Source organism: Lepisosteus platostomus, chromosome 7 (assembly GCF_059453375.1).
Source record: "Lepisosteus platostomus isolate fLepPlt1 chromosome 7, fLepPlt1.hap1, whole genome shotgun sequence".
NCBI lineage: Eukaryota > Metazoa > Chordata > Actinopteri > Semionotiformes > Lepisosteidae > Lepisosteus > Lepisosteus platostomus.
The window spans coordinates 13842080-13864469 of record NC_142617.1 but is presented as its reverse complement, the minus strand read 5'-3'; the positions used below and the strand labels follow the sequence as shown (position 1 = coordinate 13864469).

Below are 22390 nucleotides of genomic sequence, written 5' to 3'. Positions count from 1 at the left end.
ACTGGCTATTTCTGCCTTCTGTAGTGATTATGACACAATTCATTAACCACCTTCTTCTTTCAAAATTGTCAGCAGAGATTTACATTTGTAACAAAATGACATCAATTTGACCTTTCTCTAGGGAATGTTAGTTGGTATTAATCTGTACTGCATCTCCATGTCTCCTACACTGTGCAGCATCAGATTCACATGCAGACAATACTTTTTCTGTCCATTCTTAAGGAACTGAAGTAGTTACTGTCCTTAAAACCTCATCACTCTTTCCAAGGTTCCTTCCTTTAAGGGGAAACAAACAAAAAGAAACATCTCTGATATCATAAAACACATGGGCAAGACCAGAGTTAATTCTTCATGATAAAGCCATATCTGTGTAAGTATTATAGAGTAAATGTATATTTTTAGAGTTTTAAACTGTTAAATATTGCCTTAAAGTATATACTGTAAGATACAGTAGATTGAAGAAATTATGCTACTAAAAAGTTGGTTCTAAAAAAGGAAATATGTTTCTTCAATTAAATTATAGAAAATCCAGATGTTGTCAATTATTGTAATATTACCTTTTTCATTCTCTTTCTATTCTTCCATCATTTTTGGCAGTTATGGGAACGGAATTGTAAATATTTCATTTCTATTACTCTAATTTTAAAAATCAAATATTTTATTCATGCTCTAGTTTAAGAATTTTTTTTTTACAAATTAAGAAAAAATAATATACTGTAGGCGAATTGAAAGTGTAAATGTAAATGTGATTTGTATTTGTATAAATACAGACTGATAAATATATGTAAAGAGCTCCATGATCTTTTCAGATTTTAATTACTATAAATAATAGGAAATCATTTTATATTATATAAAGAATTATCATACATTTTTTGGGATTGTTGCAATTGAATAGTGTTATGCAAAACTTCCTACATAAAGCTCTTCATTGAGAACACTGGCATAACATCTTATTATAAATTACTTATGTTACCTGTATTTTGCAAGGTCAGTTTTTAGTCACTCAGGCCTTTAAACTATGAAATCATATCACAATACTTGACATGTCAGTTAAATGTAAAAAAAAGTATTTTACTTTCTAATTTGGTAATGGTGTGCTTCATAGTCCAGTAAGACAGGTATCTGGCTGAGTATCAGTCCATCAATTTTCAAAGACTAAATATTTGTTTTGCACTTCTAGATTATTATTTTTTTTAATTGCATGACACCAAAAATAATAATGATTTTATAATTGCAGGTCCATCCACAAAAATTAACAAGTCTGCCATGAGCTCACTGAATTCAACAGTGTCTTCAACTGTTCCATTTGTTCGACCTCTGTTCTTTTATATTAGTGGGTTTTCTAACCTTCCATATGTGAATTATTATTATATTTTCTTTTGCTGTGTTTATTGTGTAACTGTGTTAGCAAACTCTTTCATCGTGCTCATTATATACATGGAGCAAAGTCTTCACGCCCCAAAGTATGTGGCTGTTTTTAATTTAGCTGTAGTTGATGTGGGTGCCAGCACAGCTCTTATTCCTAAAATGATTCATAGCTTTCTGTTTGATTCTCAGTTCATCGCGTACGAAGCCTGCTTGGCCAAGTCTTTTTCTTTTCTACCATGCAGTCTTTCACTCTTGTTGTGTTGTCTTATGACAGGTTTGTTGCAATCTGTTTTCCATTAAAATATCACATCATTATTAGCAAAAATGGGATGGCTCTGATTATAGCAATAACATGGGTTTTTACGGCAGTAATAATATCAGTAACAGTGGCTTTAATAAATACATTGTCTTTCTGTGAATCTACTGTGATAAACAGCTTATTCTGTGATCATGGATCACTGTATCATCTTGCCTGCAATGACAACTATTCAAATTCCATCATGGCAAAAATCTGTATCACAATGGTTCTTTTTGCTCCTCTAGTTCTTATTCTTGTGTCTTATGTGTGTATAATATTTGCTTTGTCAAAAATTGCAACAAAGGAGGGTCGTTTGAAGGCCATGAAAACCTGCACCTCCCATTTAGTATTAGTGGCTATGTTTTACTTCCCAGTATCTGCCACATATATTGCTGCAATATCCTCCTCTATACACCCAAATGCCAGGATAATAAATTCATCCTTGTCTTCTGCCATTCCACCAATGTTAAATCCTATTATTTATACCTTAAAAACCGAGGAGATTATGCAAGCAATTAAGAAATTGTACAAGAGAAAAATGCTAACATTTTGGAATTGGATATAAAAATACAGCAGTACAAATACACATGCAGATCATTTGTAGTTACCACACTAAGTTGACCAGAAACATCATAATTCTGAAAGTAAATGGAATGGCCAGAAAATAACATTTACACAAAAAAGTTACCAGAATGGTGAATAGTGCACCAACTTGAGTTTCAGAGATAAAAAATCAGTCTTTTAAAGGAAATAACTAAAAGATTGCCTGGAGCTCTACTGTCATCCTTTCATCCATAAACCCCATTTCTGTGTAAAATGATTTGTTTATTGTATTTGAGGTGTGAAAAGTATAAAAACTAACAGCATGTTCTAACAGCAACCAGAATTGTACTGGGTCACTGATCTGTTTCTGGACATTACATGCACACAAAGTTGCAACCACAAAGTTGCTATCTGCTTGATAATGAAATATAAAACACTATATACTGTAACTTTGTGGCTCTTTCTCAAGCCAGAAGAAGAGACAATCATTGTAAGTTAAATGTAATGATTTTCAGACTGTGAGCAGTACCTGTTTTTTGTCTCAGCGATTGTGCAATAGGGCTCATACAGTATGCTATATAAGTCTGCTATGGTCATTCACTCACTTGCATGACTGTAGGATAATACAGACACATATAATGAAATACAAAATTATGGTAAAATACAATAAAAACCTGAATTTAAAGAGTTACATTAGAAAAAGAAGATACTTTGTTTGAACCAATGGAAAGAGTTCCAAAAGACATTTATATATTAAATATGTTAAGTCAAGGATGCAATCACAAACAGGTTGAGATCAGTTATATTTATTGTCAGGATTTATTCTTCACACATCATCTACATAAGATGTATTGTAGACCAGCAAATTCTACAATAGATATTTTTAAATTCTTGTTATTGAATGGTAGTTATCAAATTAATCTGATTTACTTTTGTTGGCCACTTCTGTCATTGTGTTGATTATGACACAACTCGTGAACCCATTTGAACTCTCTTTCAAAATTGTCAGCGGAAAGATTCACATTTGTAACACCCAAGCAATTATGACAACATCAATAACTAAACTCTACCTTTTCTCCAGGGAGTATCAGTTAGGATTAATCAGTGCTAAATCCCCAGGTCACCTGCACTGTACAGCATCACTTTCACAAACAAACAATAGCTTTTTTTCTTTCCATTCTTAAGTAACTGAAATAGTTACTGTCCATAAAAGCACATTGCTCTTCACAAGTTTTCTTTCAAGGCGAAAATAACAAGGAGAATCAGCCCCAATATCATACAACATATGGGCAAAACCAGACTTATTTCTACATGATAAATCAATATCTGAGTGAGTATTTTAAATGCACACCTTTAGAGTTTTGAACTGTCATATACTGCCTTAAAATATATTTTATAGATGAAAGAAATCATACTACTGAAAAGCTGATTCCAAAAAAGAAAACAAATTTCTTAAATTAAATCAAAGATAATCCAAATGTTGTAAATTATTGCTATATTATTTTTTCTTTCTCTTTCCACTTATCCTATGAACAGAGACAATTTTTGGCAGTTCTGGGAACTGAATTGTGAATATTTAAAATCAATTATTCTAATTTAAATAACTTATTATTTCATTCTTGATTAAGTTTAAGAAAAATATTTTTTGCGAATTAAAAAATAATATACACTAATTGAAAGTGCTAGTAAATGTGATTTGTATTTATAACTATGCTAAACATATTTGAGATCCTTTCGGATTTAAATAAATCTATATATGTCAGGAGTAATTTTAAATTATGTGAAGAATTAGCATACAGTGTGTGGGAATTGTTGCAATTCCAAACCTTGCTACATAAAGCACTTCATTGAGAATAACACGAGCATAACATCATTTTATAAATGAATTGTGTCCGTTTTTTGTGCATTGTTTTTTCTCAATACCACTCTAAGTCTTTAAACCACATCATGAAATCATATGTCAACTACAATACTCGGCACGTAAGTTAAATTTAATTTAGTAAAAAAGTTAGTTATTTTCTAGTTCAGTAATGTGCTGCTTTCTACTAGCACCCATCAGCACGCATCAGAATGAATAGCAGTACATCAGTTTGCAAAGACTCAGGCTACTGGAAAGGAACACATTTGTTATGCATTTTCAGATTATTTTTTAAATTGGATGAAACCAAAAATAATAATGATTTTATAATTGCAGGTCCATCCACAAAAAATAACAAGTCTGCCATGAGCTCACTGAACTCAACAGTGTCTTCAACTGCTCCATTTGTTCGACCTCTGTTCTTTTATATTAGTGGGTTTTCTAACCTTCCATATGTGAATTATTATTATATTTTCTTTTGCTGTATTTATTGTATAACTATCTTAGCAAACTCTTTCATCATGCTCATTATATACATGGAGCAAAGTCTTCACACCCCAAAGTATGTGGCTGTTTTTAATTTAGCTGTAGTTGATATGTGTGGCAGCACAGCTCTTATTCCTAAAATGATTGAGGCATTTCTGTTTGATTCTCAGTTCATCACATATGAAGCCTGCTTGGCCAATATGTTTTTCATACACTTCTTTAATTCTTTGCAGTCCCTCACTCTTGTTATATTGTCTTATGACAGGTTTGTTGCTATCTGTTTTCCATTAAAATATCACATCATTATTAGCAAAAATGGGATGGCTCTGATTATAGCAATAACATGGGTTTTAACAGCAGTAATAATATCAGTAACAGTGGCTTTAATAAATAGATTGTCTTTCTGTCAATCCGTTGTGATAAACAGCTTTTTCTGTGATCATGGACCAATGTATCGTCTTGCCTGCAATGACAATTATCCAAATTCCATTATGGCAAAAATCTGTATCACAATGATTCTTTTTGCTCCTCTAGTTCTTATTCTTATGTCTTATGTGTGTATAATATTTGCTTTGTTAAAAATTGCAACAAAGGAGGGTCGTTTGAAGGCCATGAAAACCTGCACCTCCCATTTACTATTAGTGGCTATGTTTTACCTCCCAGTATCTGCCACATATATTGCTGCAATATCCTCCTCTATACACCCAAATGCCAGGATAATAAATTCGTCCTTGTCTTCAGTCATTCCACCAATGTTAAACCCTATTATTTATACCTTAAAAACAGAGGAGATTATGAAGGCAATCAAGAAGCTTTACAAAAGAAAAGTAATCACTTGTAGGAATTGCTGGTATTTTGGAAATGGACATAAAAATAACCCAACATTAATACATGTGATGTAGATGTGTTATGCATGATTTCTAGTTACGAGGATAAGGTGACCAGATATAACTTATCTGCTAACATTTTGGAAATTAAAATAGATATATACAACACTGATACACGTGTGATATACAGCAGATGTGATACAGATCATTTCTACTTACAACACTAAGTTACAGATACAGTTTACCTGGCAATATACAGTAAATGTAATGACTGGAAAATAAAAAAATAGCAGAACAAGACAACTTGTTTCTTTTATCAATAATGATACTTTAGGTTACATTGTCTATATTTGCAAGAATTGGACACAGAATAGTGGTAAATAATCAATCTACAGTATGTACAGTAAACAGTGGTATGTAGTGAATGTATAAAAGAGAATAACTGCAAAAGTGCCTGGAGCACTATTGTCATCCAATAAAACTTCTGGGTTAACATAATTTTCTTTTAGAGTGGCTGAAGCATTAGACCTAATAAGCATGTTCTAATAACAACAATCAGAACTGTGCCCAAACACTTAAGTGGAGATTAGTAATCTGCTTCTGGGCAGCAGATGTATTCAGTATGTGTTCCACCTGATATGAAAAATTAAATATAATTTTAATTTGTGTTGCTCGACGTTCAACCTACAAGGGGGTGAAGCTCCTTATAGGTTGAATGTCGTCATTGCCAGATTGTGTATGCAATACCTGTGTTTTCTGTTTACAGCTTTATAATGTTATCTACAGCCTCACGCCTTTCTAATTTAACCTGTTGTGTAATAGAATTTAATCATTCTCTATCCAAATATACTTTTTTATTTTTTAAAGAGCCATTTGTTCCTGATAAAGATCATGGGATCCTGGGAAGCACTGTGTTGCTAGGCAGGACTACACCTTGGAAGAGATGCCAGTCCATCACAGGGCACACTCATATGAGGACATTTTTTAGAGACACCACTTAGTCTTGGCTGCCTGTCTTTGGGAGCATGTAAATTGGATACCTGGCGAAATTCTGCAAACATAGCATGACACATACCTGAAAACATAACACATATGCAAATATCATAATAAAACATTCCCCATTTTGAAATTGAACCCAGGATGCAAGAGCAAATCACCAAAGTGTGCCCCTCTCTTCCAGTCTGTCCCAAATTAAAAACACAAAAAGCTGCATGGCAAAGAACTAAAGTGGCAAGTCTTATAACCCTCTAAGCTGTGTGCACCTTGTGACGGACTGGGTGCCATGCAAGATGTCTCACTTAATTCATCCTGATTTCCAGGTTGCTTAGAAAAAATACCATCAATAAGCAGTAGTAGTTCAGGTGGGTCAATAAGCAATATGCAATATGCAATATGCAATATGCGGATGACAGATACAGTAGACTGATGCAGTTTTTATGGGATTCTTAAAATAATAATTAAAATAATAATAATATTTTAATTCTAATGCATTGTAATATACTAAAAAAAGAAATAAAGACATTAAAAATCTTTATTAAGATTGTTGTCATTTGTTTTTTTCATGATCTCATTAATTTTTAAAAATAATTTGTCTTGTGATGATACTGTACTTCTCTTGCTTAAAAAAGATGCTTTTTAATATACTATTTTGCAAATGGGTTATAAAATGTGTTCAATACTGACATCATAGAAGAAGACAAAATAAAATGGACAGCTCTACGATAATTGACATAATGCCACTTTATACCATACATGAAATAAATAAATACAGGTTTGATCAATTAAATACATACGTTTAAACAAAATTTTACAAAATTAGGTTTATATTAACATAAGCTTACTTAAATACCAGAACTGAAAGTCTACATTGATTATACATACTGTAGATCTTATTTTTTATCTTAAAGACATTTGGTAGAATGTCTCCAGAAATTTCCTTAAAATGAATTGTTCACTGTCCTATAATTTTTTTTATAGATCTCCAATTTTTTTCTGTAGAGAGTAATAAAAAGCCTTGTATTGTAGTTGTGGTTGTGATATATCTTGCAAAAGCTGCAAGCAAAGACAAACACTTTTTGAATACCTCTAAGCATTTTATTTGTTGTCATATTTTTAACATTAATAAGAAAACAACCCTATACTGTATCTCTCATATTTTTACACACAACCACTCATTGTTCTGTGTAAGCCAGTTCTCCCTCAGGAGTGCTGCTGGTGTCACTGTACAAAGCACTCCATGTGGAATCCCCTTTGCATATTGCTGGAGTATCACACCAATATTTATAAAAGGCTATAGGCTTTTCTTAGAGACAGACACCTCAAAGAAAATATCTTACAATCTTACAAAAGCAAAACAATTATTATTATGCACACCTGAAGAAGGCCTCACAGCCGAAACGTTGTGTTTTCTCTCTTCTTTTCAGCTTGGACTAAATCTATTACTCGTTCCTTTGCATTATTATGTATATATATGAAGACATATTGGAAAAATGACCTAGAACGTTAGAGGGAGCCTTCAAACTGTATAGTATATGCATTTGATAATATTTTGGTAAGTATAAGGAGTATATTGTTATTGTTTTCTATTTTCTATGGATATAGTCTTAAATGCCCTAAAATCAAACACACATGCACATACAGTATATACTGTATATATATGGAATGCTATGAAAAAGCCTTTGACTTTTTGGATTATTCTTTGTAATCTGTTTTTCTTTTGTTATGGAGAACCACAATGTTAATGAGACCCTCTACTGAAATCTTCAATATTTTACTTAATAGTTTATAGTTTATACTTTAATAGTTCATTGTCTTTTAGATTTATGGATATGTAGTGAATAACTTATTTTAAAGTATGTGGAACATTTGATAATGAGTCAAATGGATTTCAAAGGCAATATATAATGCAATTTATTGTAGGTTAAGTGCAGCATAGAGGAACAGCATTGCTGCCTTGCTGCACTGGGGAACTGGGTTCAATTCCTTTCTTGGGGTGCATGGAATTTGTACAGTATGTTTCCCTTGTTTTTGTGTGAGTTTCCTGTGGGTGCCCCAGTTTCCTCTCAAAATCCAAAAACATATTGGTACTGTGGGTGGCTTCTAAGAAAATTGGTCCTACATCTGTGCGTGCATCTGTGCTGCCTTGCTTCCATTGCTTGCCAAGATTGTCTCTAGCTCCACTGTTACTCTGAATTAAAATAAATGGTTAAAAAATGAATTGTAGGCTAATAGTTTTCATGTAAAAATGTATTGCTACCTATTACAGGATTATATTTACATGCTAAGATGTCATTCATTATCAAAGCCCAAAGGTCAAACAGAGCACAGAAAGAGAAATTATCTTCAAGCTGTACTAGAACCTACAAATTATTATTTTAGCAAATATAATTTTACTCAATACATGATTTGTCTTTGGTTGAATAATAATAATATAACTTTATATTATATAGTCTATTTTAAAGCAGTCCTCTGAGGGGGCTATACATGACATAAGACATACATACAGTATCACAATATTACAATACAAATACAGATGACAAAACAGTAAAAAAAAAAGTAAGGACAAACATGAATACACTTAATGGGGCTTATCCTTTATTTGATGTGGAATGGAGTATGATTTTGATGCAAATCTATCAAATGTTCACATGGTAGGCCATTTCTAATGGATGGGCACTTTCCTGTCAGTACAGAAGTTAATATTTGATACAAAAACCTTTGCCCTCTCTATGTTTCATGTCATCTTATCAGCAAAGATTTCAATGCTCAGTAATTAAATGTGTTAATCCACAATTAATTGTATTAATTGTTTTATTATGTATTATTGTTCTGAATAAGCCTTTAACTCTTGCACCTGCAGCAAGATCATTCACAAGATCTGTACTGGAGAAGGAGCCACAGTATTCACCAATTTTTCAAACTTTTACGAAAGCATCACTTAAGTGAGTATGCCTATACTTAATTCACATGAATGTGCTATACTCTGAAGGGCTCCCCAACAACCAAAATTTTTGTACATCAAGATATTTCATTTTCATGCAAAATGTACTGATCATTAATAACTGACATTTGCTTTGTTCACATAATTATTTCCAATATTGTGTCCTGCATGTTACATGTTTTAAAATTAATTTGCATGAAGGGTACTTTTGGTGAGTTTCAGAACGATTGATATAAGCCTCTCTTTTAAAGGTATATTTTATAGTACATTTCCATGAGAATAAATCTAATATATTTATTTAATAATTAATATATTTAAATCTAATCCATGTATATTTACAGTGACTTTTTGCTTTAAAGACAAACATGTCAGGAATCCAACATGGCCTTTTACAATTACAGGATAAAACCAGCTGTGAAGAAACAAGTTTACCATGAGCTCCCTGAATTCAACTGTTCTTCCACATGTTCCATTTGTTCGACCTCAGTTCTTTTATATCAATGGCCTATCTAACATTCCTCATGTGAAGTACTATTATATTTTCTTGTGTTTTGTTTTCATTGTAACTGTATTAGGAAATTCTTTCATCATGTTCATTATCTCCATGGAGCAAAGCCTTCACACCCCAAAGTATGTTGCTGTTTTTCATTTAGCTGTAGTTGACATGTGTGGCAGCACAGCTCTTATACCTAAAATGATTGAGGCCTTTCTCTTTGACTCCCAGTTCATCTCATATGAAGGCTGCTTGGCCAATATGTTTTTCGTACACTTCTTTACTTCTTTGCAGTCACTAACAATTGTTGTATTGGCATATGATAGATTTGTTGCTATTTGTTTTCCTCTGAAATATCACATCATCATTACTATTGCTGGGATGGGTGAAATATTAACAGGAATATGGATTCTTGCAGCAGGAATCACAATGGCAGCTGTTGGTTTCACTACCAGACTATCATTCTGCAAATCAATTGTGGTAGATAGTTATTTCTGTGATCATGGACCTATGTATCGTATGTCCTGCAATGACAATTTTCCCAACAATGTGATTGCAAAAATCAGCATCACAATTTTACTTGTTGCCCCGCTGGCTCTTATTCTATCATCCTACATTTCTATAATATTGGCATTGTTAAGAATTGCATCAATGGAGGAACGTTTAAGGGCAATGAAAACCTGCACCTCCCATTTAATGTTAGTGGCAGTGTTTTACCTTCCTATATCTGCCATCTACATTGCAGCTAACTTTACCACTATTGACCCAAATACCAGAATAATAAGTACATCCTTATCTTCCACCATGCCACCAATGATGAACCCCATCATTTACACAATGAAAACAGAGGAGGTAATGAAAGCAGTGAGAAAGCTTTGCAAAAGAAACAAGACAATAAAGCCTAGGAGGAATCAATAAACAGATTATATTGGGTTTGAAAATGGAAAATTATAGAAATTGGCATGCATGCAACATGTCATTATATATTTACACATTGTATATATGTGACATTGCATTAAGTGGGTCAAATGGGATTCCCAAATTTAAGCATATTCCAAAATATTTCAGAGCAAACAATTATTGTGTTGGTCATGAAAGTTCAGGAGGGATGACAACAGCCAAGTTCAATCAGACTCAGCTGTCAGTAAATCACAATCTCTTCCTCACTTAAACATTATAGATACTGTAGTTGATCCCCTTCTCTCTCTCTCATACTTCTTTTTGGTCCCCACCTCCACCTCATCTCCACCTTTGCAGCTGCCCTTTGGTCACTCCTCACTCTGCATGGGGTCCCTGTCATATGACCAGGAGATTAGCCCTTGGCCTAGTGTATTAAGCAAAGTCTTGACTACTGTACATACTCCAAAGTCCTTTCAGTACGCTTAATTCTTGGGTGTTGTAATTCCTAGCGAAGATGTAATAAAGGGCCTTCTTGTGTTTGCTATGACTAAGTCAGTACTGGCTAAAATGGGACTGCTGTGGTGAGTCTGGATTTCCTTCAGAATTACGGATACACTAGACAGCAGTGACACTTCAAGAGGATGGAGCCCATGGACTCTATTTTAAAAATAATTGCATCTCTACTCTATACTATAACTCATACTAATTTTTCTTTTGAATTTATATCCCTGTCATGTACAGTAATGCTTTGCTTGTTTCCTTGAATTTGAATTTGTTTTAATTTAGCTGTACTTGATAAGTGTGGCAGCACAGCTCTTATTCCTAAGATGATTGATACCTTTCTGTTTGATTCTCAGTTCATCACATATTGAGCCTGTTTGGCAAATATGTTTTTTGTGCACTTCTTTACTACTATGTAGTCTCTCACTATATATGATATAGTAATACTAACAATAACTGTTACTTTAATAAATAGATTGTCTTTCTGTCAATCTGTTGTGATAAACAGCTTTTTCTGTGATCAGGGACCAATGTATCGTCTTGCTTGCAATGACAATTATCCAAATTCCGTTATGGCAAAAATCTGTATCACAATGGTTCTTTTTGCTCCTCTAGTTCTTATTCTTCTGTCTTATGTGTGTATAATATTTGCTTTGTTAAAAATTGCAACAAAGGAGGGTCGTTTGAAGGCCATGAAAACCTGCACCTCCCATTTACTATTAGTGGCTATGTTTTACCTCCCAGTATCTGCCACATATATTGCTGCAATATCCTCCTCTATACACCCAAATGCCAGGATAATAAATTCGTCCTTGTCTTCAGCCATTCCACCAATGTTAAACCCTATTATTTATACCTTAAAAACAGAGGAGATTATGAAGGCAATCAAGAAGCTTTACAAAAGAAAAGTAATCACTTGTAGGTTTGTAATCAATTAGTAATTAGTAAATTGAAAAGTAATCAATTGCTGGTATTTTGGAAATGGACATAAAAATAACCCAACATTAATACATGTGATGTAGATGTGTTATGCATGATTTCTAGTTACGAGGATAAGGTGACCAGATATAACTTATCTGCTAACATTTTGGAAATTAAAATAGATATATACAACACTGATACACATGTGATATACAGCAGATGTGATACAGATCATTTCTACTTACCACACTTAGTTATAGATACAGTTTACCTGGCAATATACAGTAAATGTAATGATTGGAAAATAAAAAATAGCAGAACAAGACAACTTGTTTCTTTTATCAATAATGATACTTTAGGTTACATTGTCTATATTTGCAAGAATTGGACACAGAATAGTGGTAAATAATCAATCTACAGTATGTAAACAGTGGTATGTAGTGAATGTTTAAAAGAGAATAACTGCAAAAGTGCCTGGAGCACTATTGTCATCCAATAAAACTTCTGGGTTAACATAATTTTCTTTTAGAGTGGCTGAAGCATTAGACCTAATAAGCATATTAGGTCTAATCAGAACAATCAGAACTGTGTCCAAACACTTAAGTGGAGATTAGTAATCCGCTTCTGGGCAGCAGATGTATTCCACCTGATATGAAAAATTAAATATAATTTCAATTTGTGTTGCTCGACGTTCAACCTACAAGGGAGTGAAGCTCCTTATAGGTTGAATGTCGTCATTGCCAGATTGTGTATGCAATACCTGTGTTTTCTGTTTACAGCTTTATAATGTTATCTACAGCCTCACGCCTTTCTAATTTAATCTGTTGTGTAATAGAATTTAATCATTCTCTATCCAAATAGACTTTTTTATTTTTTAAAGAGCCATTTGTTCCTGATAAAGATCATGACATCCTGGGAAGCACTGTGTTGCTAGGCAGGACTACACCTTGGAAGAGATGCCAGTCCATCACAGGGCACACTCATATGAAGACAATTTTTAGAGACACCACTTAGTCTAGGCTACCTGTCTTTGGGAGCCTGTAAATTGGATACCTGGAGAAATTCTGCAAACATAGCATGACACATACCTGCAAACATATCACATATGCAAATATCATAATAAAACATTCCCCATTTTGAAATTGAACCCAGGATGCAAGAGCAAATCACCAAAGTGTGCCCCTCTCTTCCAGTCTGTCCCAAATTAAAAACACAAAAAGCAGCATGGCAAAGAACTAAAGTGGCAAGTCTTATAACCCTCTAACCTGTGCGCACCTTGTGACGGACTGGGTGCCACGCAAGATGTCTCACTTAATTCATCCTGATTTCCAGGTTGCTTAGAAAACATACCATCAATAAGCAATAGTAGTTCAGATGGGTCAATAAGCAATATGCAATATGCAGATGTAAGATACAGTAGACTGATGGAGTTTCTATGGGATTCTTAAAATAAGAATGAAAATAATAATAGTATTTTAATTCTAATGCATTGTAATATACTAAAAAAAGAAATAAAGACATTAAAAATCTTTATTAAGATTGTTGTCATTTGGTTTTTTCATGATCTCATTAATTTTTAAAAATAATTTGTCTTGTGATGATACTGTACTTCTCTTGCTTAAAAAAGATGCTTTTTAATATACTATTTCGCAAATGGGTTATAAAATGTGTTCAATACTGACATCATAAAAGAAGACAAAATAAAATTGACAGCTCTACGATAATTGACATAATGCCACTTTATACCATACATGAAAGAAACAAATACAGGTTTGATCAATTAAAAACATAAGTTTAAACTTAAAAAAATAGGTTTATATTAACATAAGCCTACTTAAATACCAGAACTTAAAGTCTACATTAATGATACATACTGTAGATCTTATTTTTTTATCTTAAAGACATTTGGTAGAATGTCTCCAGAAATGTCATTAAAATGAATTGTTCACTGTCCTATAATTTTGTTTATAGATCTCCAATTTTTTTCTGTAAAGAGTAATAAAAAGCCTTGTATTGTAGTTGTGGTTGTGATATATCTTGCAAAAGTTGTAAGCAAAGACAAACACTTCTTGAATACCTCTAAGCATTTTATTTTTGTCATATTTTTTACGTTAATAAGAAAACAATCCTATACTGTATCTCTCATATTCTTACACACAACCACTCATTGTTCTGTGTAAGTCAGTACTCCCTCAGGAGTGCTGCTGGTGTCACTGTACAGAGCACTCCACGTGGAATCCTCTTTGCATATTGCTGGAGTATCACACTAATATTTATAAAAGGCTATAGGCTTTTATTAGCGACAGACACCTCAAAGAAAATATCTTACAAGCTTAAAAAAGCAAAACAATTATTATTATGCATACCTGAAGAAGGCTTCACAGCCGAAACGTTGTGTTTTCTCTCTTCTCTTTTCAGCTTGGAATAAACCTATTACTCGTTCCTTTGCATTATTATGTATATATATGAAGACATATTGGAAAAATGACCTAGAACCTCAGAGGGAGCCTTCAAACTGTATAGTTTATGCATTTGATAAAATTTTGGTAAGTATAAGGAGTATATTGTTATTGTTTTTGATTTTCTATGAATATAGTCTTAAATGCCCTAAAATCAAACACACACCCACATACAGTATATATATATGGATTGCTGTGAAAAAGCCTTTGGATTATTCTTCGTAATCTGTTTCTCTTTTGTTATGCAGAACCACAATGTTAATGAGACCCTCTACTAAAATCTTCAATATTTTTTCTTAATAGTTTATAGTTTATGCTTTAATAGTTCATTGTCTTTTAGATTTATGGATATGTAGTGAATAACTTATTTTAAAGTATGTGGAACATTTGATAATGAGTCAAATGGATTTCAAAGGCAATATATAATGCAATTTATTGTAGGTTAGGTGCAGCCTAGAGGAACAGCAGACAGTATTGCTGCCTTTGCTGCACTAGGGAACTGGGTTCAATTCCTTTCTTGGAGGGCATGGAATTTGTACAGTATGTTTCCCTTGTTTTTGTGTGAGTTTCCTGTGGGTGCCCCAGTTTCCTCCCAAAATCCAAAAACATATTGGTACTGTGCATGGCTTCTAAGACAATTGGTCCTAGGTCTGTGCATGCTTGTGTGTTTGTCTGTGTGTGTGCTCTATGACAGACTGATGTCCCATCCATGGTGTACCCTGCCTTGCTTCCATTGCTTCCAAAGATACTCTCTAGTTCCACTGTTACTCTGAATTAAAATGGTTAAAAAATGAAATGTAGGCTAATAGTTTTCATGTAAGAATGTATTGCTACCTATTACAGGATTATATTTACATGCTAAGATGTCATTCATTATCAAAGCCCAAAGGTCAAACAGCGCATAGAAAGATAAATTATTTTCAAGCTGTACTAGAACCTACAAATTATTATTTTAGCAAATATAATTTGACTCAATACATGATTTGTCTTTGGTTGAATAATAATAATATAACTTTATATCATATAGTCTATTTTAAAGTAGTCCTCTGAGAGAGCTACTGTATGCATGACATAAGGCATACAGTTGTGTGAAAAAGTGTTTGCCCCCTTCCTGATTTCTTATTTTTTTGCATGTTTGTCATGCTGAAATGTTTCAGATCATCAAACAAATTGAAATATTAGACAAAAATAACACAAGTAAACACAAAATGCAGTTTTTAAATTCCAGTTGTTGCTGCTAAGAGAGGCCAATCCAGTTATTAGGTTTAGGGGGCAATCACTTTTTCACACAGGGCCATGTAGGTTTGGATTTTTTTTCCCTTAATAATAAAAACCTTCATTTAAAAACTGCATTTTGTGTTTACTTGTGTTATCTTTGTCTAATATTTCAATTTGTTTGATGATCTGAAACATTTCAGTGTGACAAACGTAAAAAAATAAGAAATCAGGAAGGGGGCAGACACTTTTTCACACCACTGTACATATCACAATATTACAAAACAAATACAGATGACAAAACAGTAAAAAAAAAGTGAGGACAGACTTGAATACACCTAATGAGGCTTATCCCTTATTTGATGTGGAATGGAGTATGGTTTTGATGCAAATATATCAAATGTTCACATGATAGGCCATTTATAATGGATCGGAACTTTACTGTCAGTACAGAAGTTAACATTTGATACAAAAACCTTTGTCCTCTCTGTTTCATGTCATCTGATCTGCAAAGATTTCAATGAATTTGTACTGTACATGCTCAGTAAATGTGTTAATCCACAATTAATTGTATTAATTGTTTTATTATGTATTATTGTCCTTGAAGAAGTCTTTAACTCTTGCACCTGCAGCAAGATCATTCACAAGATCTGTACTGGAGAAGGCGCCACAGTAGGGGCCATCAATTTCCCTACGGGATTAATAAAGTATTATCTATCTATTCACCAATTTTTCAAAATTTTACGAAAGCATGACTTAAGTGAGTATGCCTATACGTAATTCGCATGAATGTGCTATGCTCTGAAGGGTTCCCTGATAACCAAAATCTTTGTACATCAAGATATTTCATTTTCATGCAAAAGATACTGATCAATAATGACTGACATTTGCTTTGTTCACATAATTATTTCCAATATTGTGTCCTGCACGTTGCATGTCTTAAAAATAATTTCCATGAAGGGTACTTTTGGTGAGTTTCAGAACGATTGATACAAGCCTCTCTTTTAAATGTATATTTTATAGTACATTTCCATGAGAATAAATATAATATATTTCTTTAATATTTAATATATTTAAATATAATCCTTGTATATTTACAGTGACTTTTTGCTTTAAAGACAAACATGTCAGGAATCCAACATGGCCTTTTCAATTACAGGATAAAACCAGCTGTGAAGAAACAAGTTTACCATGAGCTCCCTGAATTCAACTGTTCTTCCACATGTTCCATTTGTTCGACCTCAGTTCTTTTATATCAATGGCCTATCTAACATTCCTCATGTGAAGTACTATTATATTTTCTTGTGTTTTGTTTTCATTGTAACTGTATTAGGAAATTCTTTCATCATGTTCATTATCTCCATGGAACAAAGCCTTCACACCCCAAAGTATGTTGCTGTTTTTCATTTAGCTGTAGTTGACATGTGTGGCAGCACAGCTCTTATACCTAAAATGATTGAGGCCTTTCTCTTTGACTCCCAGTTCATCTCATATGAAGGCTGCTTGGCCAATATGTTTTTCGTACACTTCTTTACTTCTTTGCAGTCATTTACCATTGTTGTATTGGCATATGATAGATTTGTTGCTATTTGTTTTCCTCTGAAATATAACACCATCATTACTATTGCTGGGATGGGTGAAATATTAGCAGGAATATGGATTCTTGCAGCAGGAATCACAATGGCAGCTGTTGGTTTCACTACCAGACTATCATTCTGCAAATCTATTGTGGTAAATAGTTATTTCTGTGATCATGGACCTATGTATCGTATGTCCTGCAATGACAATTTTCCCAACAATGTGATTGGAAAAATCAGCATCACAATTTTATTTGTTGCCCCACTGGCTCTTATTCTATCATCCTACATTTCTATAATATTGGCATTGTTAAGAATTGCATCAATGGAGGAACGTTTAAGGGCAATGAAAACCTGCACCTCCCATTTAATGTTAGTGGCAGTGTTTTACCTTCCTATATCTGCCATCTACATTGCAGCTAACTTTACCACTATTGAACCAAATACCAGAATAATAAGTACATCCTTATCTTCCACCATGCCACCAATGATGAACCCCATCATTTACACAATGAAAACAGAGGAGGTAATGAAAGCAGTGAGAAAGCTTTGCAAAAGAAACAAGACAATAAAGCCTAGGAGGAATCAATAAACAGATTATATTGGGTTTGAAAATGGAAAATTATAGAAATTGGCATGCATGCAACATGCCATTATATATTTACACATTGTATATATGTGACATTGCATTAAGTGGGTCAAATGGGATTCCCAAATTTAAGCATATTCCAAAATATTTCAGAGCAAACAATTATTGTGTTGGTCATGAAAGTTCAGGAGGGATGACAACAGCCAAGTTCAATCAGACTCAGCTGTCAGTAAATCACAATCTCTTCCTCACTTAAAACATTATAGATACTGTACTTGATCCCCTTCTCTCTCTCTCATGCTTCTTTGTGGTCCCCACCTCCACCTCATCTCCACCTTTGCAGCTGCCCTTTGGTCACTCCTCACTCTGCATGGGTGTCCCAGTCCTATGGCCAGGAGATTAGCCCTTGGCCAAGTGTATTAAGCAAAGTCTTGACTACATACTCCAAAGTCCTTTCAGTACGCTTAATTCTTGGGTGTTGTAATTCCTAGCGAAGATGTAATAAAGGGCCTTCTTGTGTTTGCTATGACTAAGTCAGTACTGGCTAAAAATGGGACTGCTGTGGTGAGTCTGGATTTCCTTCAGAATTACGGATAGACTAGACAGCAGTGACATTTCAAGAGGATGGAGCCCATGGAAACTATTTTAAAAATAATTGCATCTCTACTCTATACTATAACTCATACTAATTTTTCTTTTGAATTTGTATCCCTGTCATGTACAGTAATGCTTTGCTTGATTCCTTGAATTTGAAATGTTTATATTTGGTTGCTTTGTAATGTATTACAAATGAAAAATAATTAAAAATAATGTTGTTGTGAATAGCTTTGGTCTTGTATTAGTGTTTTTTAGGGATGGGCATTTAGAGAAGTACTGTTAGTCTCCATATTTGTGATGGTAGGTCTGCATCCTTGAGTTGTTCCAAGTTTCTCATTTCATAAATGACAGAGAATCCCTGCTCTGGGTAGATGTTGAACATCTCATAATTTTATACTCTAAAATCAGGATTATAAACAAGTACTTAGAAACTGTCAGCAACAAAATAAAAAGAGTGAAGAAAATAAAAATACCCTGACAAAGACAAATAAGCAGTAGTTCAATAGATTGCCCATTATTGTTAAATATACAGGAGTTTGCTTATTTGCAACACTATTAATTTAATCTACTCAGCATACATAATCAATTTTTAATGACCCCCTGTAAAGCTGATGTCATACACATATTTGTTTTGCAATTTCCTGCTAATTTCACCTGTAAAATATGTCATATCCAAAAAAGTTTGATGTCATAAAGCTTTGAGTTCAGAAGTAAATGTATCTTTCCTATGGCCTTTTGTATAAGTATTTGATCTGACCTGTAAAACAAGCAAGCAAAAATATCGCTACTATTACAAACTTTTCCATGCAATTAAATGAGTCATGTTTCTCTCTATGGGATCACTAATTGTACTACCTTATACTACAGACTGCTTACAGTACATTCCTATGGCGATTTCCATCTACATCTTTATAAAAACCCGAAGTTTCATGTCACTTTTTACAGTAGGTATATGCTTTTGATGCATTGCCATTTAAAAACATATTAATGCTTTTGTTCTTTGATAAAAAACACAAAGGAAAAACATAAGAAAATTAATGGAGAGTATAAAATACAACATTCTACAGCATTTCACAAAAAGCTGAATTTGTCTTGCCATGTATATTCATATACTGTAGTTATACTGTGGTAAGTATTTAAAATACTACTGTATTACTGTATTATTGTTTGATGTATGTATTGCTATATACTGTATATTAAAACTTTAATGATATGAATTATAATTGCATATACTTATACACAGTACAATAGTGGAAGAATAAAAATGTCATAAGCATTTATATGAATACTAAAAAGATAAATATGTCAGAAGGTAAGACAGAAGCCTAGACTTAAGGCAAAAATGATGATGCTATCTTTCAAAACAACATTTTATCTTCAGTGTATTTATATTTACAAGAGATATTTTTGGTGAGTATGACTGTTGTTTTCTGTACTTTATAATAAACACTTTAATATGATTTCCTTTTAAAATTCTAATCATCTATTGAAAAAACAAGTTATTTAAAAATGAAAGAAGTGCTACTTTTGTCAAAATAAACTCTACTGTGAAAAGTAGTAAAGACCTTTTGTATTAATTGTATTCAATTATAGTATGTATGTTTTGTGTGTATGAAGAAAATGTTCACATGCATAAAATGCTAGATTACCAGTAAATATTTTACTTCTTTAAAACATACAATATATAAACCTAATATACATATTTATTATAATGTATATAATGAGCATCAAAACATTATATATTTTTAGGGACCACTAATAGATTAAATTGATTAAAATTTTATTATTTAGAGTTTAAATTATATATTAAGAGATATTATACTTACTAAATTAATGGAAACATAATTAAGTAATGGAGATAAGATCCATACATATTATTACAATTAATTAGCAAATTTCAATGCATATTACTTTGAATTCTGAATTTAAAAACTGCTTCACTTTATAAAATCTTAATTTAGCAAACATGCAGTTATATACATTCATTTGTTTTAATTATTTTAATGCACTTAATAATATATAATAAGGGGAATCAAAGATTAACTTAAAGTTTGATTAACATAATGTTAAGACACAGCTGGGACTCCAAAATTCTACAGTGTCCCTTGATCCTACAAATCCTATAGCAGTAACCTAATCACAACTATGCAGTTAACTGATAATCAGTTTTTAATTGAAATTACAACTTGTTTACTTAGAAACATTTTTCCTCATTAGAAGATGAAGATAATGGCGTCTCCATTTTTAACAGCACTCTGTGCTTATGTTGCTGATGTCCCAAGATGATGTAAAAAGTTAAACATTCATGCACACACACATTTTATATATTGACAATCAATTACATCTGATAATGTTTTTTTGTAATTACAGGATAGAGAAAATAGCTGTGAAGAAACAAGTCTGCCATGAATTATCCTAAGTTCAATAATTCCTTCTAATGATACCTTTGTTCAGATCATATTTTAATATTCAATACAATTTTAAAATACAGGACGGAGACAACAACTGGGAAAAGCTATCTTGCAATGAGTTCCTTGAATTCAACACTTCCTCAAAATGTTTCATTTGTTCGACCTCAGTTCTTTTATATCGGCGGATTTTCTAATATTCCTCATGCGAAGTACTATTACATTTTCTTGTGTTTTTTTTTCATTGTAACTGTATTAGGAAACTCTTTCATCATGTTCATTATATACATGGAGCAAAGCCTTCACACCCCAAAGTATGTTGCTGTTTTTCATTTGGCTGTAGTTGATATGTGTGGCAGCACAGCTCTTATTCCTAAAATGATTGAGACCTTTCTCTTTGATTTCCAGTTCATCACATATGAAGCCTGCTTGGCTAATATGTTTTTTGTACACTTCTTTTCTTCTTTGCAGTCACTTACCATTGTCATACTGGCATATGATAGATTTGTTGCTATTTGCTTTCCTCTGAAATATCATATCATCATCACTACTGCAGGAATAACTAAGATCTTAGCAGGAATATGGATTCTAGCAGCTGCAGTAATATTATCTCTTGTAGGTTTAACTACCAGGCTATCATTCTGCAAAACGATTGTGATAGACAGCTATTTCTGTGATCATGGACCTATGTATCGTATGTCCTGCAATGACAATTTTCCCAATTATGTAATTGCTCAGATGGGTATTACAATATTGCTTGCCGCACCTTTGACTCTAATTCTGTCATCCTATGTCTGTATAATATTAGCATTACTAAAAATTGCATCAACAGAGGAACGTTTACGAGCAATGAAAACCTGCACCTCTCATTTGATCTTAGTGGCAATGTTTTACCTTCCGATATCTGCCATCTACATTGCAGCAAACCTTACCATTATTCACCCAAATATCAGGATAATAAGTACATCTTTATCTTCCACCATTCCACCAATGATGAATCCCATCATCTACACAATCAAAACAGAGGAGGTAATGAAAGCAGTGAGAAAACTTCAAAAAAGAAACAAGGCAGTTAAACTTAAGGAGGATCAATAAATAGATCTTAATGGAAATGGTAAATTATGCACACTGGCATGCATGAAACATCATTATGTTTTTACATATTGCATGTCCCTGTACTGTACATGCAGTTACAAGTGAGTAAAATGGGGTTTCCAAATGTATGAACACTCCAAAATATGTGATCACTATTACAAACAATCTGTTTTACATGTTATGATGTGCCTCCTCGTGTTTTTGATGACTTATAGCTAATTTGTTTGAATGTAGCTGGGTGTGCTCTCTTTATATCAGTTTAATACACTTTTTAATTATTTTCTTCCCTTTTATATCCTCACATTCACTGTTCAC

At 32.9% G+C, this 22390-nt stretch overlaps 4 protein-coding genes and 2 pseudogenes across 4 annotated transcripts; all 6 read left to right on the top strand.

Moving 5' to 3' along the window:
* The first annotated feature begins 1266 nt into the window (after nucleotides 1-1266).
* Nucleotides 1267-2231, top strand: LOC148658321 (olfactory receptor 10A6-like; annotated as a pseudogene).
* Nucleotides 2232-4426: 2195 nt separating this feature from the next.
* LOC148658320 (olfactory receptor 1M1-like) lies at nucleotides 4427-5455 on the top strand. The gene has a single exon (XM_088640745.1). It carries the CDS (start codon nucleotides 4433-4435, stop codon nucleotides 5453-5455), a length of 1023 nt encoding a protein of 340 aa, XP_088496871.1. The 5' UTR covers nucleotides 4427-4432.
* Nucleotides 5456-9753: 4298 nt separating this feature from the next.
* Nucleotides 9754-10731, top strand: LOC148658319 (olfactory receptor 51F2-like). The gene has a single exon (XM_088641941.1). The coding sequence runs from the start codon at nucleotides 9754-9756 to the stop codon at nucleotides 10729-10731; it is 978 nt and encodes a 325-aa protein (XP_088498067.1).
* A 764-nt stretch (nucleotides 10732-11495) lies between these two features.
* LOC148658318 (olfactory receptor 1M1-like) lies at nucleotides 11496-14872 on the top strand (annotated as a pseudogene).
* Nucleotides 14873-17000: 2128 nt separating this feature from the next.
* Nucleotides 17001-17978, top strand: LOC148658317 (olfactory receptor 51F2-like). Its single transcript, XM_088641940.1, has one exon. It carries the CDS (start codon nucleotides 17001-17003, stop codon nucleotides 17976-17978), a length of 978 nt encoding a protein of 325 aa, XP_088498066.1.
* A 3119-nt stretch (nucleotides 17979-21097) lies between these two features.
* LOC148658316 (olfactory receptor 51F2-like) lies at nucleotides 21098-22075 on the top strand. Its single transcript, XM_088641939.1, has one exon. It carries the CDS (start codon nucleotides 21098-21100, stop codon nucleotides 22073-22075), a length of 978 nt encoding a protein of 325 aa, XP_088498065.1.
* The last annotated feature ends 315 nt before the right edge of the window (nucleotides 22076-22390 follow it).